Here is a 27,589-nt window from a genome sequence, read left to right as displayed (position 1 = left end):
GAGCCTGTTGGAAGGTTTGTTGTGTACGATTTGATTAGTTCTTATGATAATATACTGATTATCTAATCATCAGAAAATATGTGTGTTTATCGTTTCTTTTTTGATGATGAAAAATTTTGGGCTTTGAAAGGCGATGAGATGAGAACTTTAAAAGACAAGCATCTATTAGTTGAAAGTGAAGGTTTAAAAGGCTTTTTAAAGGTATTTTATAATGGCTACTGGTGTCCGAGGATCCTCTAGGAAGAGAACTAGGCGTTTAGCTAAAGCTAAGGTTCCTGTTAACGATGAAGAGATTACAGATGTCTCTTCCAATGATGAAAATGAATTCTCAGTAGAGGAAATGGATGATGGCCATGAGGAAACGTTAGACTCAGACGAGGAATTCTCAGCTGAGAATCCTGCAGATAAGAGAAGAAGACTTGCCAAGCAGTACCTGGAAAATATAAAAAATGATGCGAATGAGATCGTTCAAGGAGATGATAATGCCACACCTTTTCGGGATCAGGCAGCAGGAGCAGAGTCTGCGATCGACAATTACAACAATTTTGACGCCCGTGAACTCGACCGTGATATCATTGCGTCTAGGTTAAAGCAGGATGTTGCAGAGCAGCAAGGTCGTGTGTATAGGTGGATTGCGAACAAGATGTTAATCACTGAAGCGAAGGTATCATTTACAAGGGTGGGGGAGAAGAATCTGACTGGACTGAGTTGTTACCAACCGTTACTGAATAAGTTTGTGCATGAAGATGTACAGATGAAGAGCAAAGGAAGAATTTTTGTATATACCGTGAGTAAAGACGTACAATTGACGAAATACGATGTTACGGATTTCAAGGCCAGGCCCAAGAGGGTTAAGTATACTAAGGGAAGTAAGTACATTCCAGAAGGCAACCACGGGTTTGAAAACACAACCGAGGGCCATTACGACGAGATATTAAGCGTTGCAGCATCTCCAGATGGTAAGTATGTTGTTACTGGTGGTCGTGACAAGAAATTAATTGTTTGGAGTACAGAGTCATTGGTACCAGTAAAGGTGATACCTACTAAGGACCGTAGAGGAGAAGTGTTAGCCTTAGCATTCCGTAAGAATTCGGACCAGCTATACGTAGCTTGTGCAGACTTAAAGATCAGGACTTTTGCTATTAACCAGTTTGCTCAACTGGAAGTTCTGTATGGCCACCAAGATATTGTAGCTGATATTTCCGCGTTAAACATGGAGCGGTGTGTAACAGTGGGATCTCGTGATCGTACAGCAATGTTATGGAAAATCGCTGATGAAACAAGACTAACGTTCAGAGGAGGCGAGAACACAGAGAAGTTGCTTAGAAAGTGGGAGAAAGCTCATGCCGACGAAGAGGGTCTAGAGCCGCCTATGTTTTACGGCGAAGGCAGCATAGATTGTGTAGCGATGATTGACGACTCGCACTTTGTGACCGGGTCTGATAACGGCAACATTGCATTATGGTCACTATCAAAGAAAAAGCCTATATTTGTTGAGAGAACTGCACATGGAGTTCTACCTCTTTCAAAAGCGGCAAGCATATCTGCAGAGAGGAACGCAGAGCTGTGCACACAGCAGCTACAAGGCAACAAGTTGAGTCAGCCATATTGGATCACTGCATTGCACGCAGTGCCATATAGCAACGTCTTCTTCAGCGGTTCCTGGGATGGCTGTTTGCGGGTGTGGAAACTACAAGAAAACATGCGTGAGTTTATGCTATTGGGCAAATTACCTAATTGCAAAGGTCTTGTAACCCAGCTACAGACTGTTGAGAGTGGAAAACATGGGCGCGAGACATTGCGTGTGCTAGCCAGTGTCAGTAAAGAGCACAAGTTGGGAAGATGGCAAGGCAAAATTTCAGGTGCTAGAAACGGCATTTATTCGGCGGTCATCGAACAGGCCGGATATTGAATGAAGACAAAAACGCTTTTTTTAGCCGTGAAATTGAACTTATCTTAGATAGATTTTACCCATATATATATTACAAGACAGCCTCACCATCAATAGGGATCATATCTTGACAAGAAAACTTAAAACAATTGGAAACCCTGCCTCTGCGTTATTAGGGATTTTAAAAACTGCCAATAAAAGTCTTGATCGGGCCTTATAAGGAAGGTATATAAAGTTTAATTAAGGTATACAGAGAAGCAATTTCTTAAAAAACTCAGCAACAAACGAAAACAGGAAAGGGAGAGGGAGAGGGAGAGAGGGACGACCCTAGAGATGTGGGGACATTTCGGAATGAGTAAAATGAGCCTGCTTTGAATCGTTGAGATCAACAGGCGATTAGTTGGATTATTGGAAGTGACACGCCGTCGTCATACAAATATAGAAAACCACGCCAAGGTTCGATCGAGCCCTCTCTATTCACCACATTGGATTTTTCTTTTTGCTTCGAATGTAATAAAGTAAAGTAAAATAAATATAAATAAAAATAGTCTATTAGATCAAACCCAAAATCACCCCTCCGATGGCACCTATAATAACACCATTTGCTGCTACCAAACCAGCTGCCACACCGGCACTGCTAGAATTGGTGGTTGATTCAGAGGTTGCGGCAGCAGTCTGCGATAACTCAGATTGAGACGAACTCTCAGATGACGAGGACGTAAAAAAATAGGTGTCTGTAGAATGCGAAGGGTGCAGAGATTTTATACTAACAACCGTACTTCTAAATGTAACGTTCATCTCTACAGTAGCGGTGCTTAGGTCAATCGACGTGTTGTAAAATCCAGTCTTTGAATAGTTTGTCGATGGCGTTACAGTTGCAGAAGTCAGGAGAGAGCTATTACTATTACTGGAAGCTAAAGCTACCAACCCTGTTGCATGTAATAAGTCATCAGAAATGCTCCGCACATTCCTATTTTCCTCCAACAAAGCTGAAACTGAGGAAACCGATGCCAAAGACTCATACGCAATAACTGCCAATTCCTCTGGAGTATATGAAGTAACAGTCACATAAATAGTCGTGGTAGAAGTACCAGTAGGTTCAGATTGGTCAGCAAGCACACCACATGCCAATAATACAAATGGAACAGTCAGTCTATGGAACAACATCTCAGTATTATTTTTTTTTTGGTCAAGATTAGTATTTCCTGTCGTCGTCGTCGTCAAAATTCGGTCAAAAAAAAAATATTTTTGTAATCCCAAATAAAATGAAATAAAACAAAGAAAATCTATAGGTTTAAATGAGAGACTGAGGGTGAGAGATATAAAACTATATGGAATAGTATCTTGCTGTAAACTAGCTGTAAAAGGATTCTTCAAACGAAAACCAAAGGCACCTTACCTAGGAGCGAGTTATAACTATTATATAAGGAACAAGCAGGTGTACTGAAAAAAGAAGAAACAAACATGTAAAATGAACTGATGCAAGTTATTCAAAAAGTTGTTATTTTATTTGTTGAAGAATAACGAAAGGGAAAGAGGAAAAAATAGGATACTATAATGTGAAACAATAATACAATTGATCTATTTTTTTTCTCTACGGGAATAAAATGTCTCTACACCTTGAATAATACAGCAGGACAAGGAAATCGCTGCTGTCAAAGCACGAACGGGCAGGAAGAAGCAAAAAGATATGCCATACAGCATGCAGAGCATGCCGATGTTGCAATAGAGAAATATCAGTTAACAGCAACAGCAACAAAAGATCCGGAAACAGCGTGAAGAGAAAGAAAAAGAAAAAAGAAAATGCTGCCCTTCGGAATCTGTCTAATGGAGATAGAGATACGTCGTCGTCACCATCGCGGACTCTGTCACCATTAATTACAGCTCCGTACATACATACATACATATATACATACACGTACTCTATCACACTCATACCCTTTCTGGCGGACGACGTTCAGCCAGACACAATACCACTGCATGATATGTGTTGGGGAAAAAACCAAAAGCTTATATATATGTTTGACACCATCAGGACGACAAACTACATGGGGTTGAAAAAGTCCTTCATACTCCTCCAAAGTCCTGGTTGGCTGTATAATAAATAAAAAACTGGGGTCCCCAGAAGACTATCTAACCATCTCTCTCTCCAAAAATGAGACACAAAGGTTAATTACTTTATTCATAAATATGGTTATTTTGGTAAATAACAAACAAAGCTATTGTTTTCTGTATTCGGCAAATGCGTGTCCAGATCTGGCTTTCCCAGGACCGAAAAGAGAAATTCGCCGGATTTGGAAATGTCTAAACTTTGCACGCAGCAGCTCCTGTAATTAATGTGGCTCGGGTGATGGGGAAAACGTTAAAAAAAGAGGTTTCCGATTTAACAAGCCCGGCCGGCAATGGAAAAATAATGCCACCTCCTAGAATCGAACCAGGGTTTCAACAGCCACAATGTTGTGTAATAACCACTATACTAAGATGGCTTACTCATGAACGATCCGGCTCTAAATTCCGTTACAACGGCTGTGCGTATCACGTGGTATAAACACGACAAGTACGCGTATTTTCCCAGAGGGGTGTTGGCGGCAAAACTAAAAACGCGTCACGAAATCTCACTGGTGATCCTAAAAAAAGGCGTTGCTGGTTCACTTTTTAGTTTATTTAATGCGAATCTGGTACACTAAGCAGTACAGGCAAATTACAAAAGACTTTTGGCGCCATCCATAGGGTTCTTCCTCTCTCAGATTATCATTCTTGACAATCTCTCGATTTCATAGAGGCATTCATCCATACAGGACGTTTTTCTGCCCGCTCTCGTTGTCTGACTGTGTTTTTCTGTTTTGTTTACTACACACACACGCTTAAGACACCAAAAAACTAAACCGAAAATAAAGGAAAAAGAGCGAAAGATTTAACTTATTCTAGTTAAAGATCATCAGAAAATTCGTGGCGGCTCTGGTTTTTTGGCTCCTGGGTCGGTACATCTTTTGTGTTTTACAGGCCCCACCACCCCAGGTATCTGTCGAGTATCTTTGTATCGTGACGGGTTTTACATTCTGTTTCTTTCGCTGGGAAGCGTGCTACGTTCTTTTAGGGTTGCTATCAGTTACTTACCCGGGATCAGAATCATTTAATATTAAGTGGCTAGTGCTGGTGGTTTTTCAACGCCAATTCCGTAGTGGGGGTTTTCTTTTTGAGAGAGCAGACACGCAGAAAGCCTTAGATATCCAGCTAGGTTAGGTTAAGAGGGAGAACGAGAACGAGAACAAGAGAAGACATACAGGCAAATTTGAAGAGGGCTAAAATTTGCACGCACGGGAAGAGGAGAGGTATCAATCAACGCGTGTTTTTTGTGTTTTTTGTGTTTTTTGTGTGCTGTGTTGTGCTGTGCTGTGTATCCCCCATATCGGTTATATGTTACAATTCTAACAAGTAACGAAAGGTTAATTTACTATAATAATAACCACTAAAAAGGAGGGAGGTATATAGGAATTACGGTCGACAGTACGGCGGGATCGTTCCTTTATTATATATACACTAGGAGCACAAACAAGGACTAATAGAAGGAAGAAGAGGAGAAAGAAAGGGAAAAAAAACAAAACAAAAAAATTTAGCGTATTTTTTTTGGATTTTGGGAGCGAAAAGGCTTGTATATTTTATTTTAATATATTATTTCTCTTCCTCTTTGTTGTTGGTTTTGATATTGGAGCTTACAGATATATACAGTGAGTGGTGGAATTTTTTTCTTTATTTCTGGATTCTTTTGATTACTGTGGCCAGTGGATGATATAATGAGTGCACCTGCAAGATCACCCAGTGTATCTGATGAGAATAGCAGTTTGGCGAAGGGTATAGCACCATCCGGAGGCTGTGGTGGTAAAGATGCACAAACACAGCAGAAAAAACGGTCGAGTACGCTGCTCGGGGTGCCCAGGAAGGCATTGAGTACAGTGACGGTGAATACAAAGAAGAAGCAACATCGTCCCAATCTTCAACAGCAGCAGCAGCAGTACGATGATGATGATGCTGTTAGGAATCGCACGCGATCTGCATCAAAAAAACGGGCGATCTACCATGATAGTGATGGCGAGGAGGAAACCGAGACTGAGAGTGAACCTGAAAAGCATACAAGTAGTAGGAAGAAGAAAAAACAGCAATGTGCATCTCCGAAAGTGGCAAAGCCTGCTACTAGCGGTGCTGTTGACGGAGCTGCTGCTGCTGAGGACGGTGCTGTTAGCCAACTGAGAACGCCTCAGTCTTCGGTAAAGACCGTTCCTTTGATACAGAAACCATTTCCACACAAGGATTTGGATTCCCTCGAGGCTGATGACGTTACGATGTGTGTAGACTACACAAATGAAATATTTGCACATCTACTACGTAGAGAACAACAAACAACATGTCTAAAGAACTATGTGCAGGATAAACAGTTTAAGTTTTACATCAGACCGTCCATGCGTGCTATCCTTGTGGATTGGCTCATTGAAGTGCATTTAAAGTTCCAACTTCTTCCAGAGGCATTGTATTTGTCGATCAACATTATGGATCGTTACTTGTCCTCGAACAAAGTATCTTTATCCAAGCTACAGCTTGTAGCTATCACTTCGCTTTTAATAGCTGCCAAGTTTGAAGAGGTTAATCTCCCCAAGCTCTCCAATTATGTCTATATTACAGATAATGCCTACACGATGGATGAAATCAAGCTTTCAGAGTGCAATATTCTAAACTCCTTGGAATTTAACATTGGTTGGCCGAATCCAATGAACTTCTTAAGGAGAATTTCCAAGGCAGACAATTACAACCATAATACGAGAAACTTTGCCAAATTGTTTCTCGAATTTGGAATGTGTTGTTCAAAATTTATACACGTGGTACCGTCCGTGATGGCTGCTGTTTCGATGCATTGCGCCATGCGATTAACATACGGAGATGATAAATTTGAATGGGATGATACCCTAGAATGGTACAGCTCAATGGCTACTAAATCACCAAATCACGATTTTGAAAAGTTATGCAATGATCTAATAATAGAATTCCAAGAACCCACTACACAGCTAAACGCTTTAAGTTACAAGTATAAGAAACTTGGCCTTTGGGATACTGTGAAAAACTGGTGTGATGAACAAAAGATTGTCAAGTGAGCTGTGTATATATAATCAAGTGATGATTAGAAAACGAATAATCAAGTTTTTTCCATTCCAAGCATTGGTTTACGCTGAAGACAGATGGGGGGTGGGGGGGGACCACAACTCTTAACCAACCATGCAACATGGCTGCATTTAAACACTAAAAAATATTATAAAACTAAAAATTAATAAAACTCAAAAGAGAATTTAGTGGGAAACCCAATATGTTGCCAGCATAAGTTGGTACTTGTACATCTCGTTTTTGTTTATTTTTTTGTCCTTTGTTTTTGCGCTTCATTCCAGTCAACCGTTTTTGCATATATATTATATATTTAATATCGATAAACAGTATTATTTTTTGCATATTTAAAAAAAAATATACAGTGGTAAGTTTCTATTCAAATGGTATGGCACTAAATGGCACTCTCTTGATAACCATGATCATCATTCATCCTATTGAAGATCCGAACTCATTACAAAACTTGCGTTAATAACAGTAAAACATACTATTATTAAACTAAATTTCAGATACGTTAGAAAGTTGAAAAGAAAAAAGTAGGATGGTCTAAAGATTAGTCAAACGAATACTACATTAAGGTCGAGATATTTTTGAGGAACCTCATCCTATTATCCGGAACTGAACTGTAATGACTATCGTATGTCCTAGATGCGTATACAAAATTATATATTTATATACAAATATAAATATATATATATCCATGTAAGGGCGCAAACAGACAAAAACAAAATTAGGAAAAACACAAGTAATAATAATGCGCAAATTCTATAACTGTAACAATATTCTCTCTTCTGGGGGAATTGTTAGTCAACGGAGCCTGATTTTTTGGGGGGGGAAGTTAGCCTGGTCTCTATTCAAAAAATGCTGGAATTTTTTTTGGAATTTATATGTGATTTTGTATTTTTTTAAAAAAAATATTAAAAAACAATGCAATTAGTTATTAGTATCATTTGCAAAATGCAAGCTTCTTCGTTGTTTTGTAGTTTGTGAATATTGGTTGATTTCCCACTCTTAAAATTAATAATAATAATGTGTTTGTTTGTTCCTCCCTTCTCCTCTTTGGACTTAAAAGCTAGATCTGTAAAACACACACTCGTCTTTCTTTCTTTCTGTCTTCCTGTTGCTTGTTTGCTTCATTTGGTTCACTCTGAGGTTTCATGCAATGTCATAATGTCATAACTTCGAGTCATAACTTTCTTTGCCCACTGTCTTGAAATTACTGAAGCCTTCATGAAACGTCTGCTTGCATATTTCTTAAATAATTCATCATGGACAACTGGTTGTACTAAATAATCCATTAACATATTGCAGACGGAGGATAATTCAGTTGGCGAGTAGCCTCCGCTGTAATGGATTAAATTGCCATCCCACTTGCCTTTTCCCAACATTTTTCTCGATAGGAACATGGAAGCAGCAGCGCATAAAGACGGTAGTATACCGATAAACTTGAAATCAACCACAGATATTTCTAATAGATATTTAGCTAATGTTCTTGACTGGATGTCATAATCGTCTGCCTTTGAGATTCTTCTCAAAAAATTCATAGGGTTTGGATAGTTTAAGTTGAACTTGAGAGTCTTTAAAATAAACTTTTCACCTTCTTTAATTTCATCTTCATCGCATGCACCGTCCGTTTCGTAAGCAAAATGTTTAACGCTCGGGCTATAAACTTCTTCGTATTTTGATGCAATAAATAAGCATGCAGTGCCTACCAACTGAAGTTTCTCCAACTGTACTAATTCCTTGCCGAGAAACCTGTCCATGATGTTTAAGGCCAGGTATAAAGTTTCGGGCAATAAACCGAATTTGTTGTGAATTTTGACCATCCAATTTACCAAAATGTCACGGTTTTGTTGAATATTTGCGTGTTTGAATAGATCATGTCTGTTCGGAAGGGTCATTATCTCTAGTTTGTGTAGATACTCAAATATATCATTCACGTATTCACTCACCATGAATGGATCGTTAATATCTTCTGCGTCAAGATCTTCCCACTCGTATTCCTGGCCCTTTTCACACACTTTGAATTTCTTCAACTCTTCCGGTTCAACTATGGTGCTGATTGGCCTCTTTTTCTTAGAGTCGGGGTTCACGTTGGGACGAAGTTGGCCATTTGTTGCTGTTGTTGCTGCTGCTGCAACTGCTGCTGCCGCTGTTGCTGCTGTCGTTGCTACTCCTCCTGGTGGTGCTGTTATCGACACCTTTGTGCTTACACCTGAAAGACCCTTGCAGCCACCAACACTGCTGTTACTCTCGTTCTCGTGGGCGAGCTTTACACCACTATATTCTGATCGAGGCCCCAAGAATTCACGGTCCATGTGTTCTGTTGCTGGGACCGTGCCCTCGGCAGATGCAGTCATCGCGATGTTGGAGGCAGCAGTTGCAAGTTCCGTGGATACAATCGTGGCAACAAGTTCCTCGGCCACCTCATCTTTTAAAATGGACTGATATTCGTCGTGCGACTCCTCTGCTATACTACGCAGATGCCGTTTTGGTACCGCAGGCGCTACTGTTCTGGTGACTGATGCGGTAGACACCGCCGTTACTGCTGCTATTGCTGTGGTGGTGGTTGCGGTTGCTGCTACACTTGATGGAGACGATAGATTTTTAGTTGCTACTGCAGGAGCTGAAGCAACCATCGAACATGGTGGCGCAATGTTCTCCTTATTATCCTGACTAGAAATGCTTCCCAACGTTCTTTCCCTCTTCGTCTGAGGAATCAAAGAACCTGCTACTCTGGCAGACTGCAGCTTGGACTTGGCCTGGCGCAACACCTTTCCGAAAGAATTTGTATATCCGGAATTACTGCCGTTAGCATTCACACCAGAAGAATCCTGAGACGCTGTGGTATTTGTGACATTGTTCAACACAGACCTTTTCGTTGCAGTCAATGTCTGATTTTTTAAGCTTCTAGTCCCAGGAACACCTTGATAATTTTCCTTATTGACACCGGACATGTCTTGTGATGATGAAAATTTATTAAACTAAAACAAAAGGTTGCTCAACACCGGTCTTCTTAAGGATATTGGTGTATTTGTGGGATTTTCAACTGTTGTAATAATACTTCAAAAAGAGCCCTTTCTTTCCCTTTTGATATTATACACACGCTCTCTTTGTGAAAAAAAAACTGTACGCCAAATTGAAGAAATAAATCCTTGTTAATAAATTAAAACCCCGTAACAAAATTGCCCTTCTCTGTGAGTTTGTTTGTTTGTGTGTGTGTGGGGAAAAGCGTTACACGTATATTCCAGGACCGGTGGTATGTGGATGAGAATGGCCAAAATTCGTGATATGTATACGAATGTTCGAATTGGAAGTGCAGTTCGAAGGCAATGTGTTCTATGATAACCTTCCTAAATTAAAAGCCAATACCAGTTGGAAACTAACTCCTATATGAAGTGTATGTGTATGCCTGTGTTCTGATCAAATGAATCTTGGAATCTCAAAAAAGGTCCCAATAGTTTTGAAAAGTTTCAACTTTTGAATTAAAAAATAAAAATTAAAAAAGGTTTCCTTTTTCAAACAAAATTAACAGTAAAACTAAAAACTCCTTTCCCTTTGAATCCTATTATTCAGTTCCTAACTGTCTCTTTTATCCTGCAGAATGCTCTCTCTCTCTATCTGTCTCTTCACTCACTCACTCGCTCAGTTGGATCTTCTATCCGTCTTTCCACTTTTTATCAAAAAAAAGCTCACAATCTCACAATCTCACTCAGTCGATCTCTGAAAAACCTTAACTTCTCTCTGTCTTGGCTCTTTAAAACTTCAATGCCTCAATTAGTTTGAAGATCACGTTCGTCCCACACTAAAAAGGCAAAACTTGCAGTTGAATACGAGTAAGTGAAAGAATGATCCAGGGCTAATTGACAAACCAGCGCGTGTTAAGGGGGTGGTGGGGGGTGAGAGTGGGGGCGTGGCGGTGGTGGTGAGGGTAGGGGCTCAGTAAAGTCTTGGTAACTGACAAGTTCCTAATATCGTTCACTTTTTTTGGGTAATCCTTTCTCAGCTGGGTACAAAAACAACCAACAAAAGACTGTCCTTTTAATGTGCGTTAGAAGACACAAGATTAGAGAAACGAATCAAGAACTATTTGACTAGTATGAAAACTAAAGAAAAGAGAGAGGGAAGAGAGAGGAGAAAAGTCAGACATAAAGTGGATGTCAAGAAAACACAAGAACAAAAAAATTGCGACGAAGAAGTGTAAAATAATAAAAAAATAAAAATAAAAAAAAGAATTAAGAATCGAGAACTGAGGATTAAGAATAATAATAACATTTCATCTGTATCATTTTCATTGTCCTAGTTTTTTACTGTTCTTGTTCTCAAAATTCATATAGAGAAGATTCCATGAGTTATTACTCCTCTGTTTAATCCTTACTATATATGGCAATAACATCACCTCTTCGCCCTCTATATTCTATTTTTTTTCAAAAACCCCACTACATGATTCTATAGAGTAGCTAGGTAGTGCTATATCTCGTTTCAACCCATGTCTTCTGAAACAAGCTTCCTATCGACTACCGGAATACTAATAATAATACTAGTAAGTTATTCCTTCTCATCGAATGGAAGAACATCCCAAAACACAAAAATATTTGTTTGTGTTTTTCCTAATACGGTATGCTATTTACATTTTCCCCTTTACGGATTTGGCGCCGGATTCGACCAGAAAAAGAAAAGCGCGTCACGATTTTTTGGATTTTTGGCAGTTTTAGGCCCGTCACTAGAGGTGTCTGCGTAGGACAAAAAGGATTATTACCATATTGCACAGTAAATTAGCTTGGATTGATACTGTTTATGGGTTAGGAGTTTAATACAGCCAAAAAGGAGCAACAGGAAAGGGCGAAAATGGCAGTGTTTCAAGACACAGCATAGAAAAGAGCCAGGGGGTGGCCCGGGGGCCAGGGGGGGGGGGGAAGATTATTACCATGGAGATTTATTTATAGGCAAAACGCCACGTTGTATGCGGTGACAAAGGCCTCGGGTGCATTGACATGTAGTCTTTACAAGAGGTTCTTTTGGTTAGAATTTTTTCTGTGGAAGCGAAAATCTCTTTTTTAGTTTTGCGTAGCTTGACCGTGTATGGGCATTGCGTCAGATTTGTGGTCGTGTAGTCTGTCTCCGTAGTGGAATAATAGGAAGTTCAAGAAGGGGAAAGGCGAAAGAACAGCAAATTGGCGTACGGAGAGGATGCTACTGTATGGGAACAAAAGGCTGTTTTTTCTTTTCTGTTTGTGGGCTGTATGATGCTTTGGGTATGGAAGTTGCGTTGTTTTCTGAGTCAGTGGATTTTTACGGTCTGTATAGGGGACTTGGATGTAAGTACGAAGTGGTGAGTGTTAGCACGAACTGACGATGATACATGTCTTTTTTTTCGGGGTTGTATAAAGGTGAGATCGATGATTTGATGAAGATTTACCCTTGAAGAGGGAATAAAAAAATGGAGAGAAATAGCATACTTGGAAAGTTTTCAGTACGGTTATTTATTTCTTCAGTAACGGCTCGGAGTAGAGCATAGTCGCGACGTAACGTAGTCTGGGGAGTACGTTGCAGTATATGACGTTTTTGAGTTCTTTTTTTGTGATAAAGCTGGTCCCTGCCCTTTCAAGAGGTTGCAGCAGTATACTTCATGTGTTACCCACGTGATGTGAATCTTCCAGCACGGGGTGTCATATTATGCACTCAAGTTGCAGGGTGCAGAACTCGTCCTTGTTAGCTCAGTTGGTAGAGCGTTCGGCTTTTACGCATGCTTGCAAGGCACCGAAATGTCACGGGTTCGAGCCCCGTATGAGGAGTTCTGAATATTTTTTCACATATGGATAACCGTTTGATTACCTAAGGTGCGAAGCAACTCTGTACAAAAATGTGTATGTATATGAAGGGCTTCAGAATAGCTCTGTGAGATCGAAATTGCCGTTTTTATCCTTGGTGAACACACCCTGTTCTGTAATGATGCCATCTATGTATTTGTGCGGGGTGACGTCGAAGGAGGGGTTCCAAACATCCATATCTGGCGGCGTGATGCCGACTTTCCCTATAGTGGGTTCTCCAGAGGAATTCAAGACTGGAGTTGGCGCAGCAGAGGTTGGATCGAGTGCAGTGCCTGTAACGATCCTAAACTCATCTGGGTTTCTTTCCTCTATGAATATATCTGCACCAGTTTCGGTGACATTGTCAACTGTTGATTTTGGAGCAACAACGAAAAACTTTATACCAAAGTGTTTGCAGACAAGAGCGAGCTGGAAGGTGCCAATTTTATTCGCAGTGTCGCCATTGCGCACGATACGGTCCGCTCCTACAAATGCAGCTTTGATGGGAACCTCACAAGTTGAGATGCGGTAAGCGATGGATGAATCGGTAATAAGAGTGGACGGGATGCCATCGTGCTTCAATTCGTAGGCAGTCAAACGGGACCCTTGGTTGTATGGGCGAGTTTCTAAAGGGTACACATGAACCAGTTTAGCACCGCTATTGGCGGATGTCTTTTGTTTCTTTGCTTCTTTACCGCCGCTCGAAACCTTGTATTGAGAATCTTGCCATAACGAACGAATAACCCCCAATGCAGTACCATAGCCAGAGGTGGCCAAAGAGCCAGTGTTACAGATGGTTAATACTGCAAAATCTTGTTCGAATCCTTCTTCCTGTGCAAGCGATTCTAACAGGTATCTGGCACCATGGTCACCCATTATTTTGTTATTACGCAAATCGTCATCGATTAACTTACAAGCATAGTCGTACAACCTGTCAAAAAACTCGACAAACGACCCGCAATTAGGATCATCAACAATTCTTCTCATATCCATAATAGAATTGGATAAATTTACTGCGGTTGGACGAGAACTTAACAAAAATTCCAACCTACACATCAAAGTCTTTGTAAATCCCGAAAATGAAGACATATCATAGAAACATTGAGACCTGACAAAAGCTTCATTTTTTAATAGCTGACATTCCATTAAAACAGACAATACACCAACAATTGCAATAGCAGGTGCCCCTCTGACCTGCATTGACTTAATTACTGCAAAACCGTCATCAATTGTATAAATTGCTACATACTTCGTGATATATGGCAATAACAGCTGGTCGAGAACCTTCACAGAAACCACATTCTTATCTGCACGATCAAACTTGATAGCTTCTAAACTCATAGTAGATCCCTATATATCTTGCAAACCGGTCAGTTTTTTCTTTATCGTACGTTGAAGTATTATGCATCCAGGGTTATTCAATCTTTCGTTTTTTTTCAATAATCTATTATATAACGTGATGAGATACTGATGGGCATACATCAAAATGAACCCACAAGCAACACTATAGACGACCCCTTCGATCAAGAAATGCTTGGAGAGACGTGGGAGATGCTATGTCGATCATAAAACCCAGTTCACACTACTTGTCGAGTCATAATACAAAAAAGGAAAGTGAAATATTGATACCCGCGAGATTCGAACTCGCGCCTCCGAAGAGACCAGGACCTCGACCTGGCGCCTTAACCGCTCGGCCAGAGTACCAAATCCAGAGATACTCCTAGAGCAGTTTCACTTGGTTTTTACAAGTATGCAGTGCATCTGTCGTAAAATCAAAAGAGAAGCTAGAAGACAACGATAACCAAGCTAAGAAGCAGGGTATCAGAGCTGTCAGGCGAATATGAGAAGGCTGGATACTATGGTGACGTCAACCAGGAGCCAGCATGCAGGTTATGTGTCAACCAGGATCCTGTGCCAGCCAGCATCCTGCAGGTTGCTTGCTGAGAGAAGAGCTTAAGTATGACAGCAGAAAAGTATATAAGGAGACCCAAAATTAGCTAGGTTAGACTAGATACTAGGTCCAGCTAGATCCCTAGAGGGTAGTTGAGCCAGATTAGAGACTATATACACAGTAACTGATCATCAACCTAAGTATTAGCTGGCACGTGACGAGATACTCCAGCCAGCACGTGACCCCAACCAGTGGCCCTCGACAGCATCTTGATCCCATCACGTGAGTAATCATATAAGCAGATAATTACAATATAGTATGTGATATAGCTGCACCAATCCATACTGCTGTTCAGTCTAATCTGTATATACATCGAGTCGATATTGAATCGATTCGATGTATTGTTATCAGCAACTATGATTAGAAAGCTAAATAGATGATTAATCTATAAAATTGTAAAAAATAAATTGAATACATATTACTGCTAACAAGAAAAGAATAAGTATTCATGGAAATGGTACCAAACACTGGTTAAATACCGTCCAACCCACTAGATAAGAATCCAACAACCTCAACGCTTAGGGAACAATCAGCAGCAGTCGTTCGCCTTCTGTCATATCTGTGCCATTTTTTAGCCAGGTAGGTACCGTTTAAAATGATACAAGGTCCGAAATCATAAAAATGGGAACTTTGTATATATATGTACATACATATATATTTAGAGAAATGGGTTTCTATAAGGAAGACTAAAACTGAGTTCAGAGGTCTATTAATTGTAACTTTGGTCCCTTAGAGCAGCTGCTAGCATCAGCCATGTATTTGGGTTTGTTTTTACAACTGTTGAGTTTGGTTAATGCTGTTTATGCAACGATTTCTTTGGTTTCAGTCGAATCAGAACGGTATAGGGAACATTTTAAATCCACTGGTGTATCTGGGTTGTCCCAGTTTTTGAAGCATGTTTCAGCCGAAGAACCGGTTATAATTCTTAAGTTTGATAAATTCAATTTATATGGGGAATTTGCATCATCTAGAGGTGGGCAATATCCATTTCTCGAGGACTATTTAGATAGTGATTCACATTTGGTATTGAATAATGATGAGGATATATCTCAGCAGGATTCGTACTCTTCGATAGAGATAGCACAACTCCCGGAGCATGTTACAGATGGAATAAAGCTCAAGATTAAAGATACAAGTGATGTTTTGTTGATGCGGTTCTCCGAAGGGCAATATAATTTGGATATGCTCGACAGGTTTTTACTGGAAACTTACCAGCACTTTGGGGAATTGGTGCCAAAGTTGGGCAGTTTAGTGTTTCAGTTTCCTGAGCATGATTCAAAATCTTCTGATTTCAGTGTATCGAATATGGCCAAGAAATCTCCGGAGGAGCAAGATAGTGGTTCTATTGGGATCACTAAGGTACAGGATGAAGATACAGATGCCGACAAATCGAAAGATGAGTTGAGCAAGACTTGGACGGAGGGGTTGTTAAGTTGTCTTCTTGTATCGTTGCTTTTGCTCTTTATCTTGGTTGTTGCTACCTCCTGGGTTTTGTCTTTGGACATCTCATATGGAGCTTTAGAGAAGTCTACGAACCCATTAAAAAAGACCAACTAGGCTGGCGGTGTATTTGCATACTCAAAATAGTTTCATTATTAATTCATTATTTAGGAATGTATCTTGATTTTAGCAGAGATAGGGGTGCTATCCAGATCTATATATATATATATATATATATTGTACAAATAGGGGTTCCACTTCGTTTACTGTACTTTCTTTGTTTCGTCCTCCTTAGAAGCTGGAGCTGGTGAGTCCTCCATGAAAGCCATCACGACATAAGCGACTAGGACGATATTGGCCGCTAACGCAGCAAGTCCACCACTTACTAAAGTATTATCGGTGTACTGCTGTACCGTGAAGAACGTAATTACAGGGATTACGGCCACAGCGATGGTAAAGAAGAGCAACTTTGCAATTACAGTACTATTAAGAAACATTTGAAAAAAGTTAGTCGTCTTGGTTATAAAGGTGTGTGTACAACGGAAGACAGAAATAGAATCTTATCGGTTTGGTAACATACCGTGGTATATCTACAGCCATTACTTGGATCCTGCTTAATTATGCTTGGTATTATCGCTGGTTTATGATATCAATGCTGGTTGGATTGAATATTTTAGATGGGAAGGGTTCAAAAGTTGAAGATTTTATAGCAGAAAAAGTTATCCACACAAATTAGTTATATTATACAAACATTTATTAAAACATGAGATATAATAAAAGCAAAGGGGATTGGTTAGCCCGCGGGACAGTTCGATATTATCCATTAGATTTAGCCGATGGTTCAAAGATTGAGTTTGTTTTCTGCGATTGATGATGATTCTTTTGAGCTTCTTATTTCAACAATTTCCACCCTTTCTGGTAGACCGCCTGTGATATTTGCCAACTTCAGCCATGTAGCTATACCAGATCCAACATATGATATTGAGAAGGTGAATGTTAAGAACCAGCTGGTGGAACAGACGAGAATTCGAATAATGCAGGATATTCCATTTGAAAAGATTAAAGCCAATGAATACAGTTACAGGATCTGTTCAACTCTCACAAAAGATGATTTGCCGATTGAAAGGGATTATTTAAAGTTATTAATTACAAATAGTAGTATGGATTCTCGCCCGTCGAGTTTGAGCATTTGGGATATTCCATCTGCGGGGAAAGATAGAAAGGTTTGTATGCAGTCTATGACTGAATCTGTTATTTCGGATACAGGCGGTTCGGAATCTTCAATAAATGCATTCCTCAAAGAGTTGGGGTATGTACCAGATTATCAGTTTGTGCAAATTGGTACCAAGTTCTACATGGAGAGTGGGCTTGTATTTCAGGTGTATAAGATATGGAATGTAAACGATTCGGAAGAAAGCACCAACCTAATTACCAAGGGAGGGTTTTTAATTGAAGCGTATGTCAATGTGGCCAAGATCACGGACATCGAGGCTGTAAACCAAGGAACAAAACAGCTCCTAAATTTAAAACGAGAGCTTCGAGAGTATATAGATTTAGTCGTTCCTGATAGAAAGTGCATGGATCCTAGAATAGGCCATTTAAATGATTTCTAAACTCCAGTTTTTCTTGTTTATTAAAAAAGGTAATTGAGGTTTAGTATAATATACAGTGCAATCTAAATCATTATATATGCAAGAACACTTTACTTAATCATGCAAGCGGTAAATAGACAACAGTTCCCTCCTCTTACTGCTCCAAGCGTTCTAACTTACTCTTCGTCTTGGCAATCTGCTTCTTCTTTTTCTTCAAATTCTCAATCTTTTCATCCTTCTTTTCATTGGAGTATTTCATCTTTTTGTACAGTTTACGTTGTTTGTTACTCATCATGATTAACTTCAGGTCCTTCTCCTCTTCTTCCTCAGATTTTCTTTTTTTAACCTTGACTTTAGTTCCCTCTCCCAGACTGTTCTCTTCCTTAGCCTTTGAGTAGTTAATACCCTGCGCCTCTAGCTCCAATTCCTTTTGAGCTTTGAGATCCTCGTCGTCTTCAGAATCATCATCTGCTTCTTCTTCTACTTCGTTCTCTTCAGAATCCTCATCCAGAGTCTTTTCTTCTTCTTCTTCTCCTTCAACAGCATCTTCTGTTGTCGGGTCATAACCCACAGCATCACCCCATGGGGACAGGTGTGGAGGCAATGACTCACCAGGCATGTACAAATTAGCCGGAACAAACTCTCCCTTGTTAATGGAGTCAAAGACCCATTGTGGTTGAATGTAAGTTCTATTGGCAACCTTATTCTTTAAAACTGGTCTGTCAACAATTTGATGGGTTACACGACTTAGATCAAAATCTTCAACGCTATCCAATTGATCCATTGCAGCTTCTGAAACAACAGTACCACCGCATGAGAGAATTAAGAATTCTAGAATATCAATAGGGACTTCTCTGCTAACGTAAAAGATCATACCTGAAAACAACGTTGCAGTTGGAGAGTTGTACTGGGATGGCTGCTCAAGGAGATCTCCTTGGTTTTTATTTTTATCTTCGAAGGCATCCAATTTAGCATCATCAACATTTTCTGCTTGATCGGTCTCTTGTTCTTCAGTATTATCATTGGTATCAGCTTTCATCGCAGAACGCAAAGTTCTCTTGTCTAAAGTCTTAACTTCTTGAGTCTCAACAGTGTTTGATTTTGGACCATCTATAGGAGCGCCTTCACTCGATTCCAAGATATATGCACTTAAACAACCTATAATCTTATCCTTCTTCATATCCAATCTTGGTGGATACACAATACCATTATCAGTGTATAATTTAAACAAAACGAAATGCGTCAATGTACAATAAAATTCCAAAAATGTTAGCATGATTCTAAAATCAACATCTGATGGGATATTTTCAGGAAACTTGAAGGGAACTAACCATCTGATTTCTTCCCCTCTAACGTTTGCTTGGTAGTAAACACCCTTGATCGACACAAATACCTTTCTTAATAATCTTTCTCTAGCAACAAAGGCCAACCATTGATTACAGATTTTTTGAGCATCTTTTGTAACACGAGATGATACCTGGTCGGTAGCAGGGAGGTTAGCGAACAAAAATAACATGTTCAACGCATCATCAATATCTCTCAAAGCATCTGGGAAACTTGGATAACGCTCCCTAATAATGTGATCAAGTTTGTATGAAGTTTTATTCTCTTCCAACTTCTTAGCCGAGGAAACTTCACCTCTTCCAAGCGCCCTGGTCAACTTCTTCGCAAAAGTCTTGTGTTCTCTGAACTTAGCCAGAACAGGTTCATGCAGAAGATACTGAATATCCTTATAGTAGTAGAATGTCGTAGGGGCTGTAGATCCCTTATTAGCCTTCTTCTTGTTCCTTGGTTCTCTTGGATAAATACCTTTGAAGATACATAACCTTCTGAAATCAGCAAGGGAGATTTGTAGTTTCCGAACCGCTTGCGACCTGGTGATAAAGTTTCTGGCGTTACCGCTAGAATTTTTCTTCTTCACCCTCATTAAGAATAGTAATAGTTATACAAGTTCCACCAGCGAAAGTGTTGGTGTATCTACCGAAAGAAACTACTATTAACTAGTTCATCTCATAGCTCCCATTATGTAGCTCATCGCCTCAACTGAAAAATTTTCCGATGATATCAAAAAGAAACGATGATCACGTGACACAGATACCAGCAGTTTATTTCGAAGCTCTACATGTATATATATAACGGATAATGAATATTTCCAATGCGCAAGATATATTCCCTAATGCAGATCCAGTTCTTATTTGATAGCATGGAATCTTTCTTTCAATGTGATTTCTGCATGTTCACCACTGTTCCCCGTAATGATTGAAAACCCTGAAATTTGATATTCAAAATATTATCCGAGTCTTCTATCATATCTATTTCGAATCAGTGAGTTGTAGGAATGCTTAGAGTCACCAGGGCTTCAGTAGTACGTTTCTGCAGTTCATCTGTAGGTAAAAAATTTGAATCAAGAAAGCATATTGAAGAGTATCTCTCGAGAGCTACATGGAGGATTGAAGATTATATACCAAATCCAGAGACAACGGAACCAGTAGCAGAAGATGAAGTGAAGAAGCTGCTCAAGTTGTCAGGTCTACCAGAGGGTGACAATGCGGAAACGCAAAGGCGGTTAGCCAACCAGTTAAAATTTATCAACAAGTTACATGATGTTGATGTAAACCCTAGCAGTATCTCGGAAGATGCTCGACTTATGTCTCGTACTCAAGATGAGCTAACATTTGAACAATTGACTATGTTAGTAAAGGCTCAATCAAAAAACGATGATTTAGCGGAAAGAAGTGGGTTTTGGGATTGTACATCATTGGCAACTTTGAAAGATAACGGGTATTTTGTTGTCAGAGGGAATTCCATGAAGAATAGAAAGTAATCAATCAGGTTGGTGGGTATCCTTTTAAAAGTGAATACAATATATATGTTCATTTTCTTTTATAAATTATTCAATATAGATAGGAAAAGTGCAGAGATAGATGATATATGAACAGTTTGATTTCAAAAGGTTCCATGTAATGGGATTATGAATTTTAACTTAGAAACGGGGGAATGAAAGAAGTCTTCTAGCTTTCCTTCCTCTGTGAATTCGTTTGGATATCCACCAACCGTAGAGGACCCCCATAACAGAACCTCCGACATGTGCTGCATAGTCAAACATACCCCATCTGAACACACAACCAACAACATTCCATCCTGCTAAACCTAGGAAAGTATACCAAGCTCCCACAGGCATAGGGAAGAACAGTAGCATGATCTTAGCATCGGGGGCCAGATATGAAAACACTGCAAATAGACCGAACAATGCGCCGCTGGCACCTAAACTTGGCCCCATAATAGCAATACGTGCAATCTTAGGATACCACAGAGAAAATAAGGACCCCGCTATAGCGCTATTCAAATACAAACTGGTGAAGTTTGCGGGCCCCAACATTACTGCGAGACTAGTTCCAAAAGACCATAAACACATCATATTCATACCAAAGTGCCAAAATTCTTGGTGAGAGAATGCACTTCCGATTAAAGACCACTTGCTATAGATATGATCCTTCTGTAACAAAGCGTAACGCTGTAATGGAAGCCAGAACCTAGGAAGTTGCCAGAGCCCAAATACTGCACAATTTATCCCTATCAGAGCATATGGGAGATGTGTAGGATGCAACTTGAAATAACTGAAAGGCTTGATATCAAATAAGTAAGGGGAAAGAAGGAAAGACCCTCCCATAAATAAAATCCCCCAAAGAGTAAGCTTGATTATTTTATTATCATTACTTCTTTTAGGCGAATAATCTTGGAATCTGTTTAATCTTGCATATCGACTTGGAGATCCATCAAAAAGACCACCAAAACTGGATTTAATTGGATTTGAAATCGATTGACTGGTTTTATCCGAAAGATTAGCTCTCAATTTTACCATATACTTGTTTAATACTAAATTCAAAGGCTTATTAAAGCTCATCATGGAAGCTATTGAGGGTCTAGACTGCAAATTAATCGCATTGCTGAGGAAGAAATGCCTACCATGGACTCTAGTAAAAGCCGTCAAGTGCATATTGATTAACTCAATAATAATTGTTTATTGAGGATGTTGCTGCCAAATGATAATAGTTCTACAACTCCAGGAGAGGGTTCTGTCCACATGTTTTAAACCTGAAGAGTATCAAGGTTAATAAAGGAATCTCACTAAGCACGGTTTGCATACGATGCTCAAGTCCTGATAAATGGATATCATAAGATGGGATAATGTGAGTCCAACTACTTACCTGTGAACATTAAGGTGTATATATGATACCGAATTTATAAATATACATAAGCTTGTTTATTAAGCTTCAAATTCAACGAGATGTGGGTGATCGGTTGCTGAACTCTCAGTATCCAAGTTCAACGTGCCTTGTCTTTGCTGTTGCTGTCCTAAATCATCAGTATCCATTCCTAGAGCTAGTAAGTCTCCTGTTAGAAGATCAGAATGATCATCTGGTTGCTCTGTACTAAAATCATCATCAAGTTCTTCCTGTTTATCTGTGGAGTTTATTGAAGCGTTGGTTCTTGTGGCGACAGAGTCGACGCGGCGCCGTACTTGATATGCGACTCTTCTGCCGTCAGCAAGCAATCCATCGAAAACATTTCTCAATGCTTTCGCTCTTGCATCGAAGGCACTCACTTGTTCATTCACATGGATTGAATTTCTTAGGGTGTGCGCAAAGAAAAGTTCATAAGTCTCATCTGCCAAAACAATCATTCTAAATGTGGGTAGATCAATGACACTTGGATTTTCGGGATTTAATGCAGCATTGGCTTTAATGGACTTGATGGATTTATTTTCAATAATATTTGCGTCACCAATGTCAATAATATCTTCTTTTTTTTATCTTCGCTATCAGTATTACTAGTGTCATCAAGGCCACTGTCAACTTTATCGTGTAAGTCAATTAGATGCTTATCATTTTCTGATTCCAAAGGTCTTGCATACTCAAAACATCTTTTTAAAAAATTGCTAGCGGCTTGAAGGTATCTTTCTACTTGTTGGCGCTTGTATAGTTTATCATCAAAAACTACTCCAGTAGGTAGTTCAATTTCATCAATAAAGCCTGCTTCGGTTTGTTTAACAATATTTTCTGCAATATCCGCCTCAATGGCTTGTTGTGTCATTCGATCCACAATTCTAGCATTTTTCCAGGGCTCAGTTAAGAATAACAAGCCCTCTGACATCTGTAAAATTTCTTCACGTTGAATCTCACCTACCTTTCTATCATCGTATAAACTAAAGAAGTTGTTCATCATTTCCATCAAATCATTACTAAATAGTTTATCAATTCCGGAAATAACTTCATTTAAGGTCAATTCTCCATTCAAATTTATGTCCCATTTGCGGAATAGCCTTTTTAAGAAACTATGTTTCTGTTTTTGATAACTTGGATTCTGATCATTCCCATTTGGTCTGCACCAATCGCAAAATTTACCCAAGAATGGAACAAACGCTTGATAATTCATATTTGAAGAGCCTGTTCCTAAACTAATCTTGTGAGTTTCAATGCTCTGATAATATATATCATAAATATTCGAGATGTCGTCAGGAGTAAGATTCCTAACAGGTGGTAGGTTCCGCATTTGAGTTTTTTTAGCAAAGGATTCGATATTCTCAAAGATTCCTCTCTTGTACTTACTTCGTTCTAACGTAACCACTTCATCAGTGATAACATCGAAATTTTTGAACGCAACAACCAATAATTCCTGAAACTTTGTAATTCGTTTGTATTTAATGTCACTCGAGTCAGGATGTGCACTCTGCTCCAAACTATGAAAGTAGTTCTTTAAGATGGCAATAAACATCCCATCGTCATCAACTTCCAAGAGATCTGCCATATTGATTTTTAATATGGCTAAACCAACCTGGAAGAGTGTCTTTGGACCACTTAGGAAAAACAAATCCATGATACGAAATGCAAAAATAAGCGGCATGGAAGTAAAGAATAAAGATAAAAACCAGGGCAACGATACAGTAGACAGTTGAATGTCACTTTTGACAACATGATCCCATAGAGTTGGCAACTTGCTTTCCACAAATGATTCAAAAACCCTCTGATCTAGAAGCGTGCCATACATAGTTTTTGAATAGTACCCTGGAACATAAGTGTCACATAATATAGACAAACACCAGAAAGCTTGCTCTTCAGTCATAAATATTAGCAATGCTGCGACAACAATATTCATAGCTTGGCAATACCCGACATCCGGATTTTTCCAAGAATAAGATACCAAAACATTTCTTAATCTGGTTATGCCCTCATCATCCTGATATGCGGCATATTCTGGTAACGATCTACTCAAATCTTTCTCAATTTCATCAATAGCCTGAGAGTGCTTGTCTTTATTATCCTGTAATATTTTCTGATATTCTCCTTGAAATGAAAACCTTTGAAACATGGAACCAGTGCACAATTCCCAAATTTCTCCACGCAATCTATTTGGTACACCGACACGAATTAATTTATGGAACATAGGGTGCTTAAAAATACTCAAACTAGTCCCATTCTCTTTAAAGTAATCAAACCACAACCGTAATTTTGCCTTCTCTTTCTGTGCCAAAGGATCGCCAGGATATCTGAATATTTGGCCAAGGCCACCTGCAGGGGTTTTCAAATCAGGCTTTTTGAGTACATTTTTTGCAATTAAATACTCAGAATAGCATGTATCTAGGAAAGGAGCTAAGTGTTTTGTATTTTGGGATATTCTGTTTCAATTGTGTCTTTAAAGATGAAGAGAATTCCTCCGACCTATAACGCATACCAATAAATTGCACAAATATACGAGTTCCTGAATATAAAGTTATATTCAAAGTAAATGCAAAAGATGTACTTGGAACTCGTTCAACCCTCTTAATCGTTGAAATGTTCAAGACCAATGCAGCAGTGTGATGATCAAGGGAATCACGAAATACCAAAAAGTGTTGAGTTAAGAAAAGTCTCCCAGAATATACATAAGCCAGGTTATTGCTTGATCCACCATTGTTTTTATCTGCAGGTGCCACATGAGAACTTCGTAAGGAAATATCGACATTTGAATCCTGCAAGATACATTCACCTTCAGGCAACTTATACTCAAGTCTAAACTTTTCATCTCTGCTCATTGAAGGAGCAAAATTATCTGCAATTTTTTCCAAAAATGAAATTTGAGTAGCCTTCTGACGAAGTGAGTGTAGAAACGACATACTTACACCAATGCCCCTCACTTACAGCTCTCCTGACGCTGTTAATCAATTATGGTCTCATTTAATATGAAGTTATGTGTGCTTCTATTTTGATATAATAAAGGGGATTTGAGTACGATGCATAATTTCCGGGTAACAAAACGATACAAAAACGTCAAGGAATATATAAATTGATATAAAACAGTAGACTCAAAGGCTAGATATTATCCAGATGCCTATCTGGTAGTTTGAGCAGGTCGTCAGATTATGGGTGGGATTAATTGTGTTCTTAAGAAAGATTTCGAATAGCATAGGTTGGTATTATTAACGTGGAATGGTCGTTTGGTGACAAATCGAACCAACAGCCACATACATAGATAGTTCAGTTAAACTTCAATATTTTGTGAAGCAGCATCTTCAAGTATCATATTAAGCATGGACGACATTTCTTGGTATTTATGATGTGGATTTGCTGCGGAGAATATGATCTTTAAGGTGCTCAGATAATGAGTCTTGAATAAAGAATCGAAGGTTCCAAGATCGATGCCATTCATCCATGCATTTGCCAGAGGGAAAAAATAAATAGAGGCGACTTTCCTGAAATTATTTGGTTTCTTCTTATTCGAAGTCTGATCTGTAGATAATTTCTTAGATTTCCATATGACTTGGCCGTCCGATATTGAAGATTTATCTTCGCTGACATCTTGTATTAAAGTTGTCTGATCGGTTAGTTGAGCTTTTGGATTATCCCACGGCAGCCTGTTAGAAGGGAAATCATATTCAGGTTTAAGGATATATGGATCATCGAAGCCTCTCAATTCCCTAGCCGACAACGCCAAGGAGGAGAGTATAGACATTCTTTGTTGGAATGAGAGATCTCCTTGGAACAAAATCAGAAACAGATCAACTACTTTATCTGGAACAACAACCAACAAACTAACCAAAGCGTTAATCCGCCATTCTTCAAATGATTCATGGTCCATTGTGTTTGATAGTGTTGCTATAGCGTTGATCAGCGGACTAAAATAAAACGAAACCTCACTTGTAAAATCCTTCTTTTGTCTTACTAATTTTACAGTAGTCTTTAAAAGCTTGATGGAACTTCTATGAGTTGAACTAAGTAATTCAAATTCTTGGACTAGTTCCTTTAAGAACACAATATGTCTAGTTGCAGGGTCTTCAGGATTATCTTCGTCTTCATCATCACTGTCATTCAAAGATAATTTAGTTATACTCCTATCAATTGTATTGGAAATCATGGCGTCTCTTTCTTCTGGTCGGTGATTCAGTAAATCAAACTGGATACTTGTCGTCCGTGTTAGTTCCAAAGTTGGAACGGCGATATTATATTTACTCTCATACTTTAAGTCATCGCCGGCGATTATCTTCGCAATGAACATTGTTCTTTCTCTAAGGACTTCAAATTCTGAAGACAAACGCTTAGTCACAGCATTTAGAAACGTTTCGTCATGTACCAACTGTTGAAAGTGTTCTTTATTCAGGGTCTGTAGCAGTATTAATAATAACTCACATATCTGTTGGTCGAAGTTTTCATCGGCTGCGCTAAAGGCACTTAATAATATATTTAACAGATTCAGCCTACCTTCAAGTGACAAGGCTTTCGCAATGGCGTACTTTAGGTAGATAGACTGCAGTTCATGGACCTTCAGAAGATCTATAAGTCTATAATCCAGTGAACAGAGTAGATTGAAGCACTGTTGTACTGTAGATTCATTCGTTACACGGTCAAGATACTTCAATAGGTATCCATTCACAAGACGCTTCTGGGAAACTCCAATGTTCGTGTTACAGATTTGCACGAAAGGCTCCCAAGTTCTTCCACCCTGTAGAATAACACCCCCCAGAATTATATCCATGGCATGTGTAGGATGAAACTGAAACAACATCAAAAACATATCGGCATTGGCCTTATTTGACCAATTCTCATTATGCTCAAGCCAATATTTCACCTGACAACCAAGAATCTCCAGATACTCCAACACATTAGTCACTCCCCCTAAAACATTAAATATCTTACTACCAAACAACATAGACCCTACCTGCCGCTGTTCCATCGGTTTTGCAACCTCCATCATACTACACAGCCCTCCAGGCTCCCTCCTCAAAGTGTCCAACAAGAAGCCCTTGTAAATATTGGCCTCAGATTTATTACCCAAAACCTTAATAAACTGTACCAACTGAGAAATAAAAACAATACTCCCTGAACATAACTTCCTAACCACTCTCTTATTAGTCTCATTCAAAGAAGGATATACCACAACTATCTGTCTCAACACCAACAAAACTCTATCCACTGACAGCCCATCCTGCACCAGCTGTCCAAGAACTTCAGATATCTCATCATTATTTAAATCTCGGGTCAAATTCTCCAAATCTATCATCAATATTGTTCGTACACCCGTCATTCAACCCTCAAGCATGCTTTTGCTTGTCATTATTCTATCTTAATCAGTATTATCATCGAGAATTCTTCCACGATATGTCCGAAAAAACAGGTACAAATGATCCTACATGTTCGGACATATCAAAAACACAAACAAAGATTAAAAAAACCACATCATGTTTATGTTCCAGGTTTACAATGATCCAACGGGACCAAATACA

General features: G+C 39.2%; 12 protein-coding genes, 3 non-coding genes and 1 further gene across 15 annotated transcripts, besides 1 other annotated feature; 6 read left to right on the top strand and 10 right to left on the bottom strand.

Annotated features, from left to right (window-relative positions):
* Positions 1–211: 211 nt before the first annotated feature.
* RRP9 (ribosomal RNA-processing protein RRP9) lies at positions 212–1,912 on the top strand (the record flags this gene model as incomplete). Its single annotated transcript, XM_003646248.1, has 1 exon — positions 212–1,912. The coding sequence occupies one exon, from the start codon at positions 212–214 to the stop codon at positions 1,910–1,912; it is 1,701 nt and encodes a 566-aa protein (XP_003646296.1).
* A 531-nt stretch (positions 1,913–2,443) lies between these two features.
* On the bottom strand, positions 2,444–3,058 carry Ecym_4432 (uncharacterized protein; the record flags this gene model as incomplete). Its single annotated transcript, XM_003646247.1, has 1 exon — positions 2,444–3,058. The coding sequence occupies one exon, from the start codon at positions 3,056–3,058 to the stop codon at positions 2,444–2,446; it is 615 nt and encodes a 204-aa protein (XP_003646295.1).
* Positions 3,059–4,305: 1,247 nt separating this feature from the next.
* On the bottom strand, positions 4,306–4,377 carry Ecym_4431. Its single transcript has one exon. It is a non-coding gene; the product is annotated as a tRNA-His (tRNA).
* Positions 4,378–5,685: 1,308 nt separating this feature from the next.
* Positions 5,686–7,035, top strand: Ecym_4430 (cyclin family protein; the record flags this gene model as incomplete). The annotated part of the gene is made up of 1 exon (XM_003646246.1): positions 5,686–7,035. The coding sequence occupies one exon, from the start codon at positions 5,686–5,688 to the stop codon at positions 7,033–7,035; it is 1,350 nt and encodes a 449-aa protein (XP_003646294.1).
* Positions 7,036–8,181: 1,146 nt separating this feature from the next.
* Positions 8,182–9,996, bottom strand: Ecym_4429 (cyclin family protein; the record flags this gene model as incomplete). The annotated part of the gene is made up of 1 exon (XM_003646245.1): positions 8,182–9,996. One exon carries the CDS (start codon positions 9,994–9,996, stop codon positions 8,182–8,184), a length of 1,815 nt encoding a protein of 604 aa, XP_003646293.1.
* Positions 9,997–12,745: 2,749 nt separating this feature from the next.
* Ecym_4428 lies at positions 12,746–12,834 on the top strand. Its single transcript is given in 2 exon segments — positions 12,746–12,782; positions 12,799–12,834. It is a non-coding gene; the product is annotated as a tRNA-Lys (tRNA).
* Positions 12,835–12,924: 90 nt separating this feature from the next.
* Positions 12,925–14,190, bottom strand: MRI1 (S-methyl-5-thioribose-1-phosphate isomerase MRI1; the record flags this gene model as incomplete). The annotated part of the gene is made up of 1 exon (XM_003646244.1): positions 12,925–14,190. One exon carries the CDS (start codon positions 14,188–14,190, stop codon positions 12,925–12,927), a length of 1,266 nt encoding a protein of 421 aa, XP_003646292.1.
* A 282-nt stretch (positions 14,191–14,472) lies between these two features.
* Positions 14,473–14,553, bottom strand: Ecym_4426. The gene has a single exon. It is a non-coding gene; the product is annotated as a tRNA-Leu (tRNA).
* Positions 14,554–14,797: 244 nt separating this feature from the next.
* Positions 14,798–15,004: a sequence feature (soloLTR - fragment).
* A 549-nt stretch (positions 15,005–15,553) lies between these two features.
* On the top strand, positions 15,554–16,357 carry VOA1 (Voa1p; the record flags this gene model as incomplete). The annotated part of the gene is made up of 1 exon (XM_003646243.1): positions 15,554–16,357. One exon carries the CDS (start codon positions 15,554–15,556, stop codon positions 16,355–16,357), a length of 804 nt encoding a protein of 267 aa, XP_003646291.1.
* Positions 16,358–16,503: 146 nt separating this feature from the next.
* Positions 16,504–16,840, bottom strand: VMA21 (Vma21p; the record flags this gene model as incomplete). The annotated part of the gene is made up of 2 exons (XM_003646242.1): positions 16,504–16,723; positions 16,821–16,840. 2 exons carry the CDS (start codon positions 16,838–16,840, stop codon positions 16,504–16,506), a joined length of 240 nt encoding a protein of 79 aa, XP_003646290.1.
* Positions 16,841–17,076: 236 nt separating this feature from the next.
* On the top strand, positions 17,077–17,853 carry SRB5 (Srb5p; the record flags this gene model as incomplete). The annotated part of the gene is made up of 1 exon (XM_003646241.1): positions 17,077–17,853. The coding sequence occupies one exon, from the start codon at positions 17,077–17,079 to the stop codon at positions 17,851–17,853; it is 777 nt and encodes a 258-aa protein (XP_003646289.1).
* Positions 17,854–17,986: 133 nt separating this feature from the next.
* Positions 17,987–19,759, bottom strand: NOP7 (mRNA-binding ribosome synthesis protein NOP7; the record flags this gene model as incomplete). The annotated part of the gene is made up of 1 exon (XM_003646240.1): positions 17,987–19,759. The coding sequence occupies one exon, from the start codon at positions 19,757–19,759 to the stop codon at positions 17,987–17,989; it is 1,773 nt and encodes a 590-aa protein (XP_003646288.1).
* A 411-nt stretch (positions 19,760–20,170) lies between these two features.
* On the top strand, positions 20,171–20,656 carry GTF1 (glutamyl-tRNA(Gln) amidotransferase subunit F; the record flags this gene model as incomplete). The annotated part of the gene is made up of 1 exon (XM_003646239.1): positions 20,171–20,656. One exon carries the CDS (start codon positions 20,171–20,173, stop codon positions 20,654–20,656), a length of 486 nt encoding a protein of 161 aa, XP_003646287.1.
* A 159-nt stretch (positions 20,657–20,815) lies between these two features.
* Positions 20,816–21,829, bottom strand: PCP1 (rhomboid protease PCP1; the record flags this gene model as incomplete). Its single annotated transcript, XM_003646238.1, has 1 exon — positions 20,816–21,829. One exon carries the CDS (start codon positions 21,827–21,829, stop codon positions 20,816–20,818), a length of 1,014 nt encoding a protein of 337 aa, XP_003646286.1.
* Positions 21,830–22,099: 270 nt separating this feature from the next.
* On the bottom strand, positions 22,100–24,985 carry Ecym_4419 (the record flags this gene model as incomplete).
* A 365-nt stretch (positions 24,986–25,350) lies between these two features.
* Positions 25,351–27,390, bottom strand: TEL2 (Tel2p; the record flags this gene model as incomplete). The annotated part of the gene is made up of 1 exon (XM_003646237.1): positions 25,351–27,390. One exon carries the CDS (start codon positions 27,388–27,390, stop codon positions 25,351–25,353), a length of 2,040 nt encoding a protein of 679 aa, XP_003646285.1.
* Positions 27,391–27,589: the final 199 nt, after the last annotated feature.

Source organism: Eremothecium cymbalariae, chromosome 4 (assembly GCF_000235365.1).
Source record: "Eremothecium cymbalariae DBVPG#7215 chromosome 4, complete sequence".
NCBI lineage: Eukaryota > Fungi > Ascomycota > Saccharomycetes > Saccharomycetales > Saccharomycetaceae > Eremothecium > Eremothecium cymbalariae.
This window is presented reverse-complemented; position numbering and strand designations above follow the sequence as displayed.